We start from the raw sequence: 19,055 nt of genomic DNA, 5'->3' as shown, positions 1-19,055 counted from the left end.
CCCCACAGCAAGCGGCTTGCTATGGGGGCACTCAGCAGGAGGGAGGGGCCAGAAGCTCCGAAGAGGGACCCCGAGAAGAGGAGGATCCAGGCTGCTCTGGGCAGAACCACTTCACAGAGCAGGTAAGTATAACATGTTTGTTATTTTTAACTAAAAAAACACGAGACTTTAGTATCACTTTAAGCATAGCTCTTCTTTATAGCATACCTTGCACTCAAAACTATCACCTATCTATTCGACCCCCCTTTCCTTTTTATTGCAAAATTGCCGAGTCTAAATTGCTAGTCTGTTTGCTAGTTCCCGCAGCCTCCCAGGATCGCAAATCTCGTGAGTATCCAATTCAAGTGCTGTTTTTTCATTAGAAGTTGAGTTTTTAAATTATTCTATGACATTTTCAGATTATTGCTTCCTGGTGTTAATTCACTGCTATCTCTAGGGATCAGGACACAAACATAGTTATTGGCTGGCATATTATACAAATATTTCTCGCTCAGATATAATATACAGAGTTCATATAGTGTGTGAAATACAAAAAGCCTCTATTGCTTCCTGGCATGCTTGCTAAAGCAGCAAGAACAATGGATTCTGCATCAAAGCAACCCATGTATAATTTATACATTGTTGTGTCTGTATTTATCCTACAAATTGATCAATTACTATAGTGAATTATAACCCTCTGAGATGATATCCTCTGTCATTTCTGTAGTTCATGTACCAGATAGTGAAAGAAATTGCCCTCAAGTGAAAGTGAGTAATACACATCAGGGACTATTTGAGTATTAACACATAACTGGCTCTTTGATACTGAGATCCAAGGCTATGCTGTCTGCCTTTGTAGCAATGATTGAAATGCACCTCCTAGATCAGTGATGCCTAGGGTTGCCACCTCATCTCTTTAAAACCAAACTTCACCTCCCTGTGTGGTTCTTTGATTGTTCTGATTTAAGTTTTTTGCTTTCCTCCCTGTGCAGAGATTACTACGCAAAGATGGTGATTATGATGATGAGGTGAGAGCCTGCAAATCAGCACTTGGTAAAACTGCTGCAGGCGTCGTATCACAAGCAAGCATTCATAGTTTAGTATTGCAATAATGGCCATTACCATTGTTGCTTGCTGCTGTACATGTCATGGTATATTAAAGCTGTAGATCTTTAATGTACATTTTAAATGTGACTGTGTTAAAAATCTAAATGTTGCCCTGTTGTCCTCCACTGTCTTAGATGCAGGTTAAAAGGGGTCTTTCATACAGCCCTCTTCTGTTTCATGTCAACAGGAGATCTGTAAACAGATGCTGAGCTGGATCAGAATGGGACGAATGACATTTTTGTGACATCCATGTACATTTCAATTTTTCCTGCATCTTGAGATAGAGGAAAGATGAACCCATGCAGTCTCTATGGGTGGGTGAACCTGCACGGATGTGCGTCCACTAATGCGTTCATCCAATTCACCTGTAGCACCCTCTAGTGTGCTAGATGTATATAGGTTGGTTGTTAGAGTAGGCAAATTGGCTTGACTGAGAGCCAGGCCTTGGTTGTGAATTTGGGTCAGGGTTTAGTGACGGGTTTAATGACTTAGGGAGACTGAATGACTCATTCAGAGTCCTGCCCCTGTTTTCTGGAACCTTGAAGAAGGTTCTAGCTGTAGCGGGTGTAAGCTAGGAGGAGCTGTTTGGAATATTTATGAGGGACTTGACCAATCCCTAGCAAAAAGGGTCTGGAAGGGGGTAGGCCACCTCATAACTAGGCATTAATCATGCCAGCAGGGCAAGTTAGGTGTAAGATGGAGATGTAGTGCTAAAGTGGCTGTCGGAGGCCATTGCAGGGCGTTCCCTAGTCTGGTAGTCTGGGGGGGTTACCTTGGGCCTGGGGATCGGGTGCTGGAAGGATCCTGTAAAACACATGGAGGAAACCCTTCCTGGAGGCACAGGGGGCAAGGAGAGAGGACAGTGGGAGCAGGTCAGCATGTCTGGGAGATCTCCTGATAGTCTGCTGGGTGTGCTGGTGAGTATCAGTCTGGAGGAATGTGGAGAGAATGTCAGTCTGGAGGACTTTGGAGAGAGTGTAAGTATGGAGGACTGTGGAGAGAAGTTAACCTGGAGGGCTAGTGAAAGGGGCAGCTGCAGCCAGGCTGGTTGGCCCGGCTGCAGAGGTGGTGCTGGGATCAGTAACCACAGGGAGGAAATGCTGTGAAAGTGAGAGCTGTGTCACCCTATGTGCTCTTCAAGTATAGGGGCTGTGAGTTCCTGCCTGTAATGGACATTTGTTACAAAATTACTACAGGCTAATATAGCTGGGTTCTGCAAGCAAGCGTGTGCTTGAGGAAGAAGTGGATCTGTATATAGAACTGTGAATAGGAAGAGTTGTCCTTAAAGTTTGTTTGAAGTCAAGTGGACATCCCATAACCTCCCATCCCTATCCAAGTTATATCCCATAATAAAAGAAAAAAGACAAAGTCACGGACTGTTCTCTGACTCTAGAGCGACTGTGCAAATTTGGTGTCCCTGGCTGTGCAGGGTGGGCGATCCCAGTTACTTGTGTCCCTTAAGGGGGTGCGCAACATATCCAAAATGGAAAAGGGCACAAACCTTTTTAGGTTGTTTTTGTAGACATAAACAGATGCACGCACATTTACATGAGCCCGCTTATAGAAATACATTGCATTCTGTCTACTACATGTAGATCCATAAAGAACAGACAGAACAAACATCTGAAAGGGACCTAAATCATGTTGGGAATAGTATGTATATATAGAGAATTTTCCCCCAACAATCTTGTCTGTTCTGTCAGCTGGCCAACAATTGGTAAGTTTTTCATCAGTGGGTTGAACCAGGCATTGACAAAACAAGGAGGCAATGTTCTGGAAGGGTCCTTAGCTAAGGTGAGTTTTAGCTGTAAGCAGGCTATGTGCTTGTCAGAAGGCCCCAAAGCTGGAGCCCAGGCCTACAGAAAGATACCCCTCTGTGTGAACAAGTTGTGTGCCTACAGGTCATGTGTGTCTGAAGGATACAGTTAGAGTCATCATTGGAATAGTTACAGAAGAACCTTCTATTTTGTAGTTGCAGCACTTCGTAATAATGTATATGATGCTCCTAGATGCCAAGACCCACCTAGTGTCTACTAGCTAAGGAGTTGTAGGAGCCCCTGAGAGTTTTGGGCATTCCACCTTCTTATAATCTCCTGTCCAAGTTGGGATGAAGCCTTGGAAATCATATCTAGTGTGGACCTACACATATGTGAACAACTCACCTGCTCCCTGAGTTCCCGCTGTCACATATCAGAGAGCCTTTATAGAAAGTCTTGTGTGTGTTTGTGTGTGTATATACAGTACTGTGCAAAAGTCTTAGGCAGGTGTAAAGTGTTACTAAACCCAAGACCCTACATTTACGATATCTGGTCTCCCATAGTACACAGAACATGGAAATCCAATTATTTTAGTAAATATAAACTGCTAAATACCTTTTCTCATCAACAGTATATAGCAGTTTTGTGACTTCTATCATTTCCTGGCCCAGCACTGATTAAAGCTTGTGGGAGGAGGTTTCATTCTCCTCCGACTATCCTATGAGGCTCCATGATCCCCTCTGTCTGGAGAGTGCTGATTGGCCCTGTGCTGATCACATGCACCCTCCCAAAAAAAATTAAGAATAAAAACCTCTCTAGCAATGCACACCAAACTAAGCATGTGCAGAGTACCTCCAAGGCTCTGTTCTATCAGCAAATGGATTGGAGACAGTAAAGAAAGGGGGGGATCAGAGAAGACGGGATCAATCAGCGCCTTTTTACACTTCTTCATCTTGGAGAACTAACCACAGATCTTCTGTGGATGTAGGCTGTTTATTTTCTGAATTTGATTAAGGGGTGTCAAATATGCTAGGTGCTCCACTCTGGTTAAGTAGGTTTTTAGAAAGGTCAGCTTGAGGAAGTCTATCACAGGCATTTATCAGATTCAAACCTACCTTGGCAAATTAAATTTTTCTGGGGTACAACACTGGTAATTGGTAGTAAAAGAAACACAAAGAGAAGTCAAACAGCTCAAACATCAGAAAGTATACAGTTTGTAAGCTGGTGCTCTGCTCTTTAGATTCTCTCGGCTGTGCATTATTTATAATTTGTTGCCTAGAAATGCACTTTAAACCCATCCAAAATTATTTAACAAAACAAATGCTGCTTTGTAAGAACATTTTGCAACTGGACTGGGGTTCATGTATTGCTGAGTGACATGGCTTAGCCTGCTTTGCCTGTATTTATCCTCTCCTGAAAAAAAGAAAATATTCTTTGAAATCAGCCTAGTATGAGGCAGTGCTCTTTCTTCCTCTCCATATATTTCATTTTGATTGTGTCCAGAAGGTTTTTGTGTTGGAGAGACGGTTGTGCTAGGAACACTTGTCAGCGTGGAGGTTTCTGCACTGTGCTATTTTTATTTATTGTGCAGGTTATCATTCTGAATCCTCTTTGCTTACATTTTGTAGTTTATTGAAGATTTAGTTATTTGATTGCCCAGCTTTTTTTGGTGCAAGTTTTTATTGCCATTAACCCCTTGAAAGAAATTGAAATAGTACCATATAAAATCTAATGCATACAAATAAAGTTCACACACATTTCTATGTATTTTGCTCTTTTGCATTAAAACACATTTTCAATCCACTTAAAGCATACCACTATGTGTAGACAGTTCTCAGTAGATGATGTGATGCCATGGCAAGTTGTAAAAGCCCGTGGCTAGGCTGCAACTCTTTTGGGGCACAATCTGTCAGTTTGTTCCGAACACCTGGGGGAAGTTGGGCCATATGGAGCCCTAGGTAGAAACCAGTTTTGTGATTTGCAGACAGTTAACTGTAATTTTACATGCACAATGAGATACTGGAGAGCTTGTAAAGGCTCAAGGTTTTTCACCTTTATACATTCTATGTATAAAGGTAAAAAACCTGTGCTGTGCAGCAGCCCCACCCCAATAATTATCTGAGCCCCATCTCAATCCAGCAATGTGCAGGAGAGCCTCAGGTCACCTTCCAGCAGGACAATGGCCCTAAACATACAGCAAGAGCTACAATGGAATGGATTAGATCAAAGCAAGGTTCCTGTGTTAGAATGGCCCAGTCAAAGTCCAGACCTAAATCACATTGAGAATCTGAAAATTTCTGTTCACAGATGCTCTCCATCCAATTTTGAAGCCATTGGCTGTCCAAGCATAGCCAAATATTGATAAGCTGACCGAATGAATCATTGCTTGTGGAAATAGGACCAAGTAGAGGTTATCCATTGAGCACTAATGGGTGGTTTTGAGTGCCAGAGCTCCTAGTTAGTGAAGGGGTTAACAGGATTGCCTTTTTACATCTAGGTATATATGTGTAGCAGAGCAGCAGTTGATCTAGGAATATTTTGCAGTTCCTCACACTGAAGTGTTTAGAAAAAGAAAGTTTTCCATGGCTCTGGCAGTAAAAAGGGATTAAGAAGATATATTTTCTGTCCTCCCACAGTAAAATGTTTGAAACTGTCACCCGGAGATAAAATACTAATTATGAGCCTACCTTGCAGTAAGATCCCAGTTAGTTTTCTGCCAGGGGTCAAGATTACGCTTTCTTGAAAACATTGTACCTGCAATGTAGGATGCATTTGTAGCCATACACACTATTAGTCACGCTACTGCACACAGTAGATGACACTTGTAAGCTCAGCTCACCTCTGAGCCAGTTTTACTATACTGAACCAGGCTAGCTTGATGTATTTTCATACAAAGTGGACCAAATTGTATTATGGCCTGTAGCTGCATCAAGAATGTTTTGATCCTGGACTGCTAAGAATGTTCCCTACTCTAGTGGTTTAACCTCTTTTTATCCTTAACAGAGTTTTCTTCCAGTGAAAGAGTTATTGCCAAACCATGTCCGGGGTCTCCTGCTCAGTGTTGCCAACCTACCAGATTGAAATTTACTGACACAACACCCAAAATTTACTGGCACAGTGACGTTTTTACTTACTTTTAAGTGCAAATTTCAGTATATATTCTACAAACAAGTACAATATGCAATTAGCAAAGTGATTTAGGGTAGATATTAATGCAAAAACATATTACTTATTTTATTTTCAATATAGTAAATAAGTAGCTCAGGGACAGGAATCGAGGGGGCAAGTCATGAAATTGATTCTCACAGTTACACTAGCAGCACAGATGATGATGGCACCTCACCAACATTACACGTCCCCTCCTGAGTCACAGTGACCCTTTCTCTCCATGCCAGGTGGTCCCTTCAGTCCACTCCTTCAGTGCCTTCCTCCCGTTCCGCAGACCTGCACATGAGGCTCCGGCTGCTCCGTTCCTTTGCACCATGACTTCAAGCGACACACTGCTGGCACAGTCCAAACACACTGTAGCAGGCACTCGGATGGTCTCGGCCAAATGTCACAGCCATATTTTTTACTGGCAACCTTTTTCTTTCACTGGCATTTACTGGCAGGAGAAAAGTGCTCATTTTTTACTGGCTGCCAGTAAAAATACTGGCAGTTGGCAACACTGCTCCTTCTGTGCTATATATGTGTTACATTTTTATGTTTTGGACAGAGCAAGGAAGGGTTAGAGCATCTGTCAGTGTTTGATTGCTCTAAAATTAGTAGAGCGAGCAATGGTTTGGACATATGGCACTGTTACCATTGCTGTCTGTGACCACCAGACCCCTTAAAAAGGAATTCAGTAAAGCTTTTCAGGTGGAATTGCCTTTTGGAAGGCCCTGCACCAGTTTCAAATGCCCTGCCACTAGTGTCTGTAGCTTTAATGAAATGCACTTCATTTTCAGGTAGTTCTTCATAACGCCATTTATGTTCATAAAGATATGGATGAGCAAGTTTGGGGTGGAGGAACTTGACTGACCTGCACCATCTAAGCTTACAGTTCTGACCTAACCTAGAGTTGCCACCTCATCCCTTTAAACCCGAACACATATTAATTACACAGGTTCTTTGGCTGATTAAGGTGGTAATTAAACTCATTTGGTGTATTATCTGCACTAAATTAGTCTCAGAACCTGTGTAATTCATATGTGTTTGGGTTTAAAGGGATGAGGTGGCAACCCTACCTTAAACCGATAGATAACATAATAATACGGACTAGGACTGGGATGCCATTAAAGTTCATGTGCGTGCAAAGGCAGGCGTCCTAATACTTTTGGTAATATAGTGTGTGTGTGTGTATATATATATATATATATGTGTGTGTGTGTGTATATAACAGGCCAAGTGTGTCAGAGTGCTGCTTACAGAGTCATGGCTTTATGAACATGGGCCCAAGAAAATAGAGGCTCCTTTGGGGGCTAAGTGCTACACATGTCAGTGATACCCCGGCAGTAATTGTTTTAATCTTTTAATTAGTCAAAATAATCCACATTTATTCTTCTTGTTTTCAGATAATTAAATAAATGATTAAATTAGATCCTCAGTAATGAAAACTAGGCACAAGCCAGGAAGAAATTACATGAAAAACATAAAAAATCTGACTAATATCTTTACTTCTCTCCAGGGCACCAAGGGCACCAAGGGCACAGAGAACCGAACAGTATTCGTTTCAATGTGGAGACCAAATCTTCATCTGTATACAGGTATGATTCATCATCACAATACAACTCAATCATCAGACAGTGAGGAAGAAATATGAATGTCCACGTGTGGATATTTAGAATGGTATAAGAACTGTCACTTAATAATTGTGTATCCAATGTATAACAGTGTAGTGGTACAATACTGAACTTAATTTAGATATTTTCAACTGAACAGCAAATGACAACCTTGAAATTTAAGTTGGACCTAAACTTTGAGCTTCATATTATTCAGCGTCGCATACAACATACATACAAGGCTCCATCACACTAATCCTCTATGTAACCCCAATCCTAAAACTGCCTCTACATAATATAACCCTAACAACTTGTTTACATACTCATCTCTCCTGTACCAGGATCCTTCCTGCGCTGAAGGATGCTAGCACCAGGATACCAGCATAAATTGATGTGATGGAACACTGCAGTTGTTTACTAGGGCACTGATATTGGCAGAGCCTTCCGTATATTCACAATGCTGAACAGCTGTTGGCCACATAAGCCAGCACTCTGGTATATGCGTATTTATCAACTGATGGGTAAGATTAATGAATATATAAACCAAATCACCAAAATCTCCTGTATATCATGCAAAGGCAATTTCAAAAGTTATTTTTTGATATTTTTAAATATGTAGACTCCATTAAAATATATAGAGATCTTGCCATGAAGGTCCTTGTTTAGGTACCTTCCTATTTTATGATGATAACACTGTCACACGGGCGTCAGATGAAGACTACAAGGAAAAGTGCAACAAACATTACACAGAAGTTGTCCGCTGTTGTCAGCATCAGGAAACCACCAGGACTGCCCTAAGAAACTCCATGTGACCATCTCTGGAGTTCATGCATGTGGATGGGAAGTGGCTCCCAAAAAGACTACACAAGATCAGCAGCACTAAGATGAAATATATGAAATGCATGAAAAAAGCAAAAATATGTATTTTATTAAAAAAAAAAAAAAAAGGCAATTCACTTTATATGTTCCTACTAATTAAGTGTTCCTAAGTTAGGGTTTACATCTGCTTTAAGCTGACTTTAATACCCCTAGTCACCGTGCATGATTTGTCAAATTAAATTTAGAGTTTAGGTTTCCTTTAAAAGAAAAGTATGGCCATACTTCTCTTCTGGGTCATATCTCCTCTGACCTAGAATCAGCTGACAGAGGGCTAAAGCCACTCTAGGCTCTGGAAAAATCCCGACCATATTGCCAGGATCAACCCAGCTGCCTGCACTTCAGTTTGAAAATGGGTAACCAGAGGTCATATATAAAACCTTGTCAGGCTTGACCACATATTGAAATATTCACTATTTCACAATATGTAACAATGCCCCCTGAAAGAGCTGCTGCATATTAATGGGCTCTCTGTCTTTCCTGCTCATGACCTACCCTGTAGTTGCACCTAAGCACTCAGTGACCCACCAACAGGGACAGGCTGACAAACTTCCATGCCTTGTCTCTTCTCTTGCAATATTTATTGGCTCAGTTGTCTAAGGGCGAGAGGGTTAGGGGTACAGAATACCCCAAAACAACAGTAAAATCCCTCTGCTTAGTAGTATTTCTGGGACTTTATGCTTCTGCCATTGGGTAATGTAGAACACTGTAAGCTTAGATAGGCAGCTACCTTTAACCACTTCAATACTGGGCACTTTCACTCCCTTCCTTTCCAGGCCAATTTTCAGCTTTCAGCACTCTCGCACTTTCAATGAGAATTGCGCAGTCATGCAACACTGTGCCCAAATTAAATTTGTATCAATAGAGCTGTCTTTTGGTGGTATTTATTCACAACTCCGTTTTTTTTTTTTTTTTGCGATGTAAGCAAAAAAAAAAAGGAGCAGACATTTTGAAAAAAAAACTATATTTCTATTTTAAAAGAAATCCAATAAAATCAAATTTTGTCATAAATTTAAGCCAAAATGTATTCTGCTACATGTCTTTGGTAAAACACTATAGAGGAATATGCTTTGTTTATATTTCATGTCTGAGGTTTACAATGACTTTAAGCTCTTGCCGACCGCACTATAGGCAATTGATGGCTACAGCGCGGTCGTCCAGTTCTGGGAGGACGTCCTCCTGAAACCTGGCCCCCAGTGGCATGCACCCGGCGTTCTCTGTGGTCGCTGTGTCCTTCAGACACCGCTGAACACAGGTTGGGGTAAAGGGCCAACCACAGTGGCCTTTTACCACATGTCCAATCACAGCTGATCATGATGTAAACACACTAGCTGGTTTTCGGCATTCCTTTCTGCACGCTGTCACAGCATGAGGACAGGAGAGCCGGTAACCAGCTTGTGTGAAAGGGGATATGTACACTGATAATGATTATCAATGCAGCTCCAACAGTGCCCATCAGTGCTGACAATCAGTGCTGCCTATCAGTGCCGCCTATCAGTGCCCTTCGGTACTGCCTATTACAGCTGGTCACATGTAAACAGACTTTCCAGTTATCAGCTTTCCTTTCCTCACACAGAGACAGCACGTGAGGAAAAGAGAACCAATCGGACATCATCAGTGCCCTGATTATCAGTGCAGCCCCATCAGTGGCCATCAGTGTAGCTTATCGGTGGCCATTAGTGCTGCCTATCAGTGGCCATTAGTGCTGCCTATCAGTGGCCATCAGTGCTGCCTATCATTGCCCATCAGTGCCGCCTATTAGTGCCCATCAGTGCTGCATATCAGTGCCCATCAGTGCCGCATATTAGTGCAGCCTCATCAGTGCCCACCAGTGTTGTCTCATCAGTGCTGTCTCATCAGTGGCCATCAGTGAAGCCCATCAGTGCCCATCAGTGTCATCTCATCAGTGCCCATCAGTGCTGTCTCATCAGTGGCCACCAGTGAAGCCTATCAGTGTCCATCAGTGGTGCCTATCAGTTTCCATCAGTGCAGCCCCATCAGCACACAACAGTGAAGGAGAAAAATTACCTGTTTGCAAAATTTTATAACAGAAACTATGAAAACTTTTTTTTTTTAATTCTTTTTTCATTTGTTTAGCAAAAATAAAAAACCCAGTGGTGATGAAATGCCATCAAAAGAAAGCTCTATTTGTGTGAAAAAAATATATAAAAATTTCACATGAGTACAGTGTTGCATGACCGCGCAATTGTCTTTCAAAATGAAACAGCGCTGAAAGCTGAAAATTGACCTGGGCAGAAAGGGGATAAAAGTTCCCCATAGGCAAGTGGTTAAGCTTCCTCCTCTGTGTAAAGCGAATAGGAGGCAAAGACTGTACCTCTCTGCAGTTACACTCTGCCCAGGCAGCATCCTGGAAAGGAATTACCTCTGAACTCATATCCCCCTAAGAGAAAGACCCTTCTAGAAGTTCTCTCCATATATTTATCCTCTTCCCTAGCTCACATCCCTGGCATAAACCCTCCAGTGATTGGCCATGGCAGAATAAATATTCATAACCCAATACATTGTATCTTCTCACTCTACCTACAGGAGAACACTCCCGAGTAGGATGTGGGAGCATACAATGTCCTTGGGCTTAGAAAACTTAACAGTACCAGATAACTTGAACAAAGCTCAGGGACACTCCAGGTTTCTATATACAGTCCAGAAGTTAATGTACAACCTTTGGGTCATTAGAACTGAGAAATCAGTGACATCCAAGCCATTATTCTCAGCCATTTGGAAATCGATTGGTTGTAAGCTACTGCCATAGATACCTATGCTGTTCTATGAGTACCTATGACTGTACCTGCCCCAATGACCAGCCCATTACTTGGCTGATTTATTAAAAGGGGTCAGGCTTCACACAGTCCTAAGTTAAAAAATAAGATGAGGGCTAAAGAAAGCACTTAAATCTCAACATCTGCCATCTGAATTGAAAGAAATGTAAAAGGAAAGCCAAAAGCTTTTCTTTTTTTTTTTTACTAGTTTTGAATGGCATGTACAAAGGTTAGAATCTTCGTCAGGTTTTTAGTGCTTTCTATGCCCTGGCTGTGGAGATTTGTCCTTTCTAATTGCCTTGATGACCATTGTCACTGGTACAGCATGTGATGGGGCATCCAGAAGTGTCACTCCAGCAAGAGGTGAGGTGAAATCTACTAACAGGGACACCAGTCCGTGACAACTGACTAAAGAGGACCTCCCTTCACTATATAGAGATTTTTGCTCACTTCCTGTTGTTTCTCTGAGATATTCCAAAAAAATTAAAATTTTTTATATATATATATATATATATATATATATATATATATATATATATATATATATATAATCAGAATTTTTAAAAACATTTCACAAACAACAACTAAAATGAAATAGTAGTCTTTTTCTGGGAAAAAAATAGTAGTCAACAAATATGACAGTTGCACGTTCGTTGTTTTTCTATAGGTACATAAATAACAGAACCGGTTGTTTCGTGAGGCAGAGAATATATATGAACTGCCTTTTACTCTCTCCCTTTTTTGCTTACTTTAATTTTAGAATTTAAGTTCACTGTCCTATATTTTTCTGTAATGTGTCAGTCTACTATAATATAGTGGGCCTGCCTCTGTTACCATGGCAATAAGAAGACATTGACATGTCCCTTCATCTGTCAGAGCCAATGATATACACATATTTAGCAAAAAGCTACACTGTGTTATGTGTGTAAAACAGCATGCTAGGATCATATGCGAAATAATATTTAAAATCAATTTCTATTCAGAACGTAATGATGCCAATTAAACAGATAGTTGCACATATACTTATGACATCATATGACTCCGATTCGCACACCCTTCATTAATAGACCTGTCATTAAATCTATCTGCATAATGCAATCAGCAAAAAGGAAAGTTCTTACAGAAATCTTCCTTTATATATAAGTATATTGATATTCCTTATGTCTCACAAAGGGGTATTTTTTGCAAGTGTATACATTTTATGTCACTTCTCCACACCTATATTTTTTCCAAAGGTCCATTTAGACTTTGCATTGCTTTGAAGCACGTGTGTTGACACAACGCTTTATCGTACATTAAGGCGTGCTGTGTTAAGGTAGCCCATTTATTTTGCATGGTTTGGCAACATATCCTAAACATTGAAAAATGCTTTTTTTTAACACACTGCACCAGAGCGTACAGATGGTGCACATGTTGTGGTTTGCTAAAATGCATATGCATTGAGGTATGTTGGCAGAGAAACCTAAAACAGTGGGGCAGCACAGTGGCTAAGTGGTTAGCACTTCCCCCTAGCAGTACTGGGTCGTCAACCATGGCACTACCTGCCTGGAGTTTGCATGTTCTCCCTGTGCCTGCGTAGGTTTCCTCCATGTACTCTGGTTTCCTCCCATGCTTCAAAGTCATGCTGGTAGGGTAATTGGCTCATGTCTAAATTGACCCTAGTATGTATGAATGTAAGTTAGGGAGCCTAAATTGTACTAAGGACAGGGACAGATGTAAATTGATGGTGCTATATAAGTAACCATAAAAATTCCTTAAACAATTCTGATAATACCCTTTGTAGACGCTCACTGATGTTCCATGGCCAAGCCAACATGGGAGAGTCAATCTATTCGGATGAATTTTCCAGCCAACCAGCAAGCACTCCACCCTCGTTTCTCCAAAGGACAAACATACATGTTCAACCTTTTGCAAATGTACATATGAATACATTTAGTAAGATATGTGGCCAAATAGCCAGTTGACATCTAGTGTCTGCAGGCACTGTAAGGTTCTCAAGTGACAGATTTCCTAACAAATATATCTTCATCAGTTGTCACCAGTAGAATTTCATTCAAGCGTTTGTACATACTTGATTTGATTGTAGTCGTATTAGTGCAATTGTGACAGAGAAAATTGAGTACTGTCTGTGATACTTTTTTTATTTGCACTAACATACAATTTTTCAGTACAAGCTTTCGAGGTATGTCCCCTTCTTCAAGGTCCAAGCAGTACTCATTCACAAATTTTTAAGCAGAATGTTAAAGAAAAAAAAAAGAGAGAGAAAAACAAACACATATCACTAACTCTGCTGCTCTCTTTATTACCATTGATTTGTATGTGTTTGTTTTTCTCTTTTTTTTTTTTTCTTTAACATTCTGCTTAAAAATTTGTGAATCAGTACTGCTTGGACCTTGAAGAAGGGGACATACCCCGAAAGCTTGTCCTGAAAAATTGTTTGTTAGTGCAAATAAAAAAAGTATCACGGACAGCACTCAATTTTCAAGCGTTTGTACAGAAACTCTAAAAAACCCTTCATCAGAGCGTTTCGTTTTGCCATCAACTAATCTTATTTGAGGGTCCTTAAAATTTCATCCAGATTTACTCCTTGAATGTAATCATGGATGTATTAAACAGGCTACTTTCATGTGCCTTACGATATGTATATTTTTAATATTATTATAAAGGATTTTTATAACTCCCAATATAAAAGGAGACAGTACAATTACAATAGAGTTCAATACAGAAGGAATAGATTGGCCCTGCTCATGTGTATGTTTTTAGGTCACTATCATTTTCATGTACATTGCATTCACTAAAAAAAAACAGCTAAAATGTTTTACATTTATCTACAATCCCTGCTGACACCACCAACTGTGAAAGGAAGTTCCACATCCTTACCATTTTAACAGTAAAGAACCTGTTACGCCATTTAAGATTGAACAACTTCTTATCTAACTTAATTGTGTGGCTGCGTGTCTTCTTTAGAGACATAAGACTATTTAGTCTCCCCCCAACTATACAGTCACCATTTAAACATTTGTATATTGCAATCAAATTCCCTCTTAAGTGCTTCCTTTCCAGGGAGAATAAGTTAAACATTTGTAGTTGTTCCGCATAACTGAAGTCCTCCAGCCCCCTTATTAGCTTTGTTACCCTGGACTCTCTCCAGTTCAAGCACATCCTTCCTCATAACTGGTGACCAAAACTGTGGCGCATACTGAAGATGTGGCTGAACCAGAAGTTACTATGGTTCTATGCACAGCTGTTCCAAATTTTGTCTGCTCCAGTTTAAATACTTCCCACCCACACTATAGTTAAAGACGGCTACAGCGTGGGCCTCCAGTTCTGAAAGGACGTCCATGGACATCATTCCACGCGCGCACCTCGCCTGGGGTGCGCATTGGGTGTACTCTGTGACTGCTGCGTGCTTTCAATCACAGCTGGTCACATGTAAACAGACTTTCTAGTTATCAGCTTTCCTTTCCTCACACAGAAACAGCACGTGAGGAAAAGAGAACCAATCGGGCATCATCAGTGCCCTGATTATCAGTGCAGCCCCATCAGTGGCCATCAGTGTAGCTTATCAGTGGCCATTAGTGCTGCCTATCAGTGGCCATTAGTGCTGCCTATCAGTGCACATTAGTGCCTATCAGCGCCACCTATCAGTGCCCTTCAGTGCCCCCTAATCAGTGCAGCTATGTCAGTGCCTCCATCAGTGCCGTCTCATCAGTGCACATCAGTGAAGAAGAAAGATTACTTATCAAGGATGGAGAAAGATCAGGTAGTCCTCGTAGATGATAGACTGAGCAATAGCATGCAATGTCAAGCTGCAGCTACCAAAGCCAGCAGAATTTTAGCATGTATAAAAAAGGGGATATACTCCAGGGATAAAATGATAATCCTACCACTTTATAAAACTCTGGTTAGGCCACATTTGGAGTACTCTGTCCAGTTCTGGTCATCAGTCCTCAGAAGGGATGTGCTGGAACTGGAGAGAGTCCAAAAAAGGGCAACAAAATGAATATGGGACCTGGACAACCTCGATTACGAGGAATGACTACAAGCACTTAATGTATTCTCACTGGAGAAGCGACGCTTGAGAGGGGACATGATAGCGATCTACAAGTACCTCAATGGTGATTCCAGCATAGGAAAAACTATTCAGTCTCAGGGAATATAAGAGGACACGGGACCACACAATGAGATTGGAGGAGAAGTGGTTTAACCTTAAACTGCACAGGGGGGTTTTCACTGTCAGGGCAATAAGGCTGTGAAACTCTCTTCCACAATTGATGGTGGCAGTGGGGAGTATGGATATTTTTAAAAGACTCTTGGATGTGCATCTTAAAGAACACAACATACAGGGATACGGGAAATAAATATAGACACTGGCACACATACACCTACACAGGTTGAACTGGATGGACTATTGTCTTTATTCAACCTTGCCTACTATGTAACTATTTTACTATGTAACTTATTTGCAACATTTTATGACAGAAACTAAAAAAATTTTTTTTTTCAAAATTTCTGCTCTTTTTTTGTTTATTTAACAAACAATAAAAAACCCAGTGGTGATTAAATACCACCAAAAGAAAGCTCTATCTGTCTCACAAAAATGTATAAAAATTTTCATTTGAGTACAATGTTGCATGACTGTACAATTGCCATTGAAAAAGTGGCAACGCTGAAAGCTGAAAATTGTCTGGGGCAGGAAGGGGGTTAAAGTGCCCGGCATTGAGGTGGTTAAGCAAATGCCTCCCATTGCTTACAAATTGGTGTGCAAAGCTGCACACAGATGTAAATTCCAATAGAGTAGTAACTAACAAATGATTACCTTATGTAATAAGACAGGCTAAACAGCAAAAGCACTATACAATGTACAATAACCCGTAGAAGATTTTACATTTCATTACCTTGTAGATATAAGGAAAATGGAAGTTGATTGGTTGCCGTGGGTTACTGCACTATGTACACTATGCACCCTGGTCCTGAATTATTCTAGTGTGTGTGTATAGGAGCCTGTGCAGCCGGCTCTCCCCCAGCCAATTTCTCTCGCTGACACATTAAGCAATTCCTAATTAAGTGAACCCCCCCCCCATCTCTATCCACCTGTCTCCCTCTCATCCCATTCCAGCCCACTGTCAAGTCCCTGTGCTTAAAATAAATAGGTTAAGAGGTCACAGATCCCATCCTCTAATCTGAAAACTAAGTTAAACTCCTTTCTTATCTATATTATCCTGTCTTGTTGCATTGTTTCCCATTCTATTTCTGTCTGTGCTCTAAACACCTATTCTGTTTTGCTCCCTCCTCCTCCTCCTCGCTCCCTCTCTTCTCTCCTCCTCTTCCATTCTCTCTCTTCTCTGTTTAAATCCCATTCTCTTTCCCGTACTCATTTCTCCCCCCACCCCCACCCCATAATATTTGGCTCCTTCATTATTTTTTTTTGTTTAGCTCTCCTTCTCCGTCTACCCCTTCCTCTTTCCTTTCTTTCTCAATTCTCTTCTGCCTTATTCTATACTTAATGCAAGAGACAGCGAAAGAGAGACCTCCTCCCCATCCATAGAGTCTTTTCCTTCTCGTTTCCCTGGTAACCACCCGGAGTGCAGTCTCTGGCTGACAGCAGTGTCCCTGCACTCTCAGCGCACTTCTGACTGTCTGAGAGAGTGCAGCATGGAGCCTCAGGCAGTGTCCGACGAGGGCGAAGCACTTGCCTGTGACCCTCCAAGTCCATGTGAAGAAGACCCCACCGAAGGGTGAGAGAGCTCAGGGGCTGGGAAGGAGAGCGCACGCCGCTGACAGCTAAATATAGAAAGCGTGCAAACTGCTGGCAGTCACCGGAGTGTGTGATCGGTGTCTCTGCATGTCCGTCTGTCTTGCTCTTCCATTATTTTATAGAAGACATTTCTATGCAGGTGTTTATCTCTGTTGCTGCATGCCTGCCTGGAACGCAAAGCTGTCACACAGGTGGCCATGCACCTATGATTGGCACCACATGTGTTGTGAGCAGGTGTGTGTCACTTTGTAATGGTGGACGATCGTCTATTTGACATATTGATGTTATCTCTGCAAAGGAATGTGGGTAGTTGTGGGTGTGAGTGCGCAAGTGTGTGTACGTATAGGACTTTGCGGGTACAGATATACATCAATTCACCTATCTATGAACAATTGCATGCATGTGTATAGCTACAGGCACTATGACACATAATAATGCAAAGCTAATAATAGCAGGATATGCATATTAGGCCGTATTTACTAAGCTGTCCGAATTCACACGAGGTCTGCAGATGGTACCAAAGCAGTTCTGATTGTTTTCGCAACACGGATTGTACGTGTGTGATGGCATCTCTATAGAGTCATGTGTACAGTATGTTTGTGTAGGGGTTTGACTCCAACCTTGCTTGGCTACTTGTTTAGTTAATATCATAGTACTACCTATCACGGCTGAGACGGATTATGCATATTTATAAAAAAAGAAAGCGCATTTGATGCAAATATGATTGAAAGGCTGCACAGGCTAATTAGTGTGCACAAATATAGATTTGTCCCAGCTGGCTGTGAATACTGTAATCTGTAATTTCAGGCAATTTGTCATATTCTGCAGTACAATAAAGAAAGCATAACATCAAGCGGCATTTAATATGCCATCTTTGTAGTTAGACTTTGTAGGCTGGACTCCAATAAATGCAGCCACCAGGGTCATATTTACCCACGTGCCATGCAGGTGCATCATCGCACAGGCTGTTTGCTTTTCAATAAGTTAGCGCCTGGTGTACACTTTACTCTTCTGCATTCATTGATCACTTGCTCTACTTACGGCCACCACCTCCTGGTGGTCCAATAAGTGGGCTTTAGTGCCAAGGGGGCAACACGGCTTCTATATCATGTGACCGCTGTAATTGGCTGCGATTGGCGGTCACGAGATCAGAAGCCTGTTCCACTGGCTCCTGATCAAAAGCCTTATCCAAGGGCTGTCAGTGACAGCTCGGTCAGTGTGCTGGGAGTGTCCAGTGAGTAAGAACATAACCTCATGTCACCATAGCATTAAAGCCCACCTCTCCTGCTGTCACCATACCTCCCAACTTTTTGAGATGGGAATGAGGGACACCTATCAGAAAAAGTATGCAGGCATAGGACACATCCCTTGCAACGCCCCCTTAAAGGGGAATTGTACAAAAAAAACAAGATTGGTTAAACCCACAAGTGCTTTTTTTTTACCACTACTATTCCTTTATATTGGCTTTTGGAATTTACAAATGCAGCAATTTAGAAATCAGATGAAAGGTTTAGTGCTGGAAAACCCTTTATTGAAAGATAAAAAGTGCATTTTATATACATCTATAAAGATCAGACCAAAATGAGGGACAAATGAGGAGGAATGAGGGACAGAGGGACATTGCTCCAAATCAGGGACAGTTGGAAGCTATGTGTCACATATACTTGTTGCATTACAGGGTGGGCAAGAGGTTAAAGAAGAACTATTCTTTTAGAAAAATAAAAGTCATCATCTACAAGTGGTGCAGCTGCTGACTTTTAAGGCCGTATGCACACTGGGTATTTAGTGCACGGGAGGCATAGGTGCATCATCCAGCCCAACTGCCTGCGGCCTGTCTAAGTCTTATGCCGCATACACACGAGCAGACTTTTTTCGACCGGACTGGTCCGACGGTCTATCCGACGTACTTTCGGCGGACTTCCGACGGACTTTCCGAATGAACGGACTTGCCTACACACGATCACACCAAAGTCCGACGGATTCGTACATGATGACGTACGACCGGACTAAAATAAGGAAATTGATAGCCAGTAGCCAATAG

General features: G+C 41.5%; 1 protein-coding gene across 7 annotated transcripts in view; it reads left to right on the top strand.

The window, feature by feature from the left end:
- The window catches only part of NGEF (neuronal guanine nucleotide exchange factor), a 246,581-nt gene that overhangs the window by 97,336 nt on the left and 130,190 nt on the right, over positions 1–19,055 (top strand). For 4 of the 7 annotated variants that reach the window (XM_073625707.1, XM_073625708.1, XM_073625709.1 and 1 more), the window contains one exon: positions 7,510–7,588. In XM_073625707.1, coding sequence (XP_073481808.1) covers positions 7,510–7,588 — 79 coding nt within the window. Of the gene's footprint in view, positions 1–7,509; positions 7,589–16,663; positions 16,995–17,130; positions 17,249–19,055 lie in introns of those variants that run through there. The other 3 variants (XM_073625711.1, XM_073625713.1, XM_073625712.1) reach the window with 3 other exon arrangements.

The sequence above is a fragment of the Aquarana catesbeiana genome, linkage group LG04 (genome assembly GCF_042186555.1).
Source record: "Aquarana catesbeiana isolate 2022-GZ linkage group LG04, ASM4218655v1, whole genome shotgun sequence".
NCBI lineage: Eukaryota > Metazoa > Chordata > Amphibia > Anura > Ranidae > Aquarana > Aquarana catesbeiana.
This window is presented reverse-complemented; position numbering and strand designations above follow the sequence as displayed.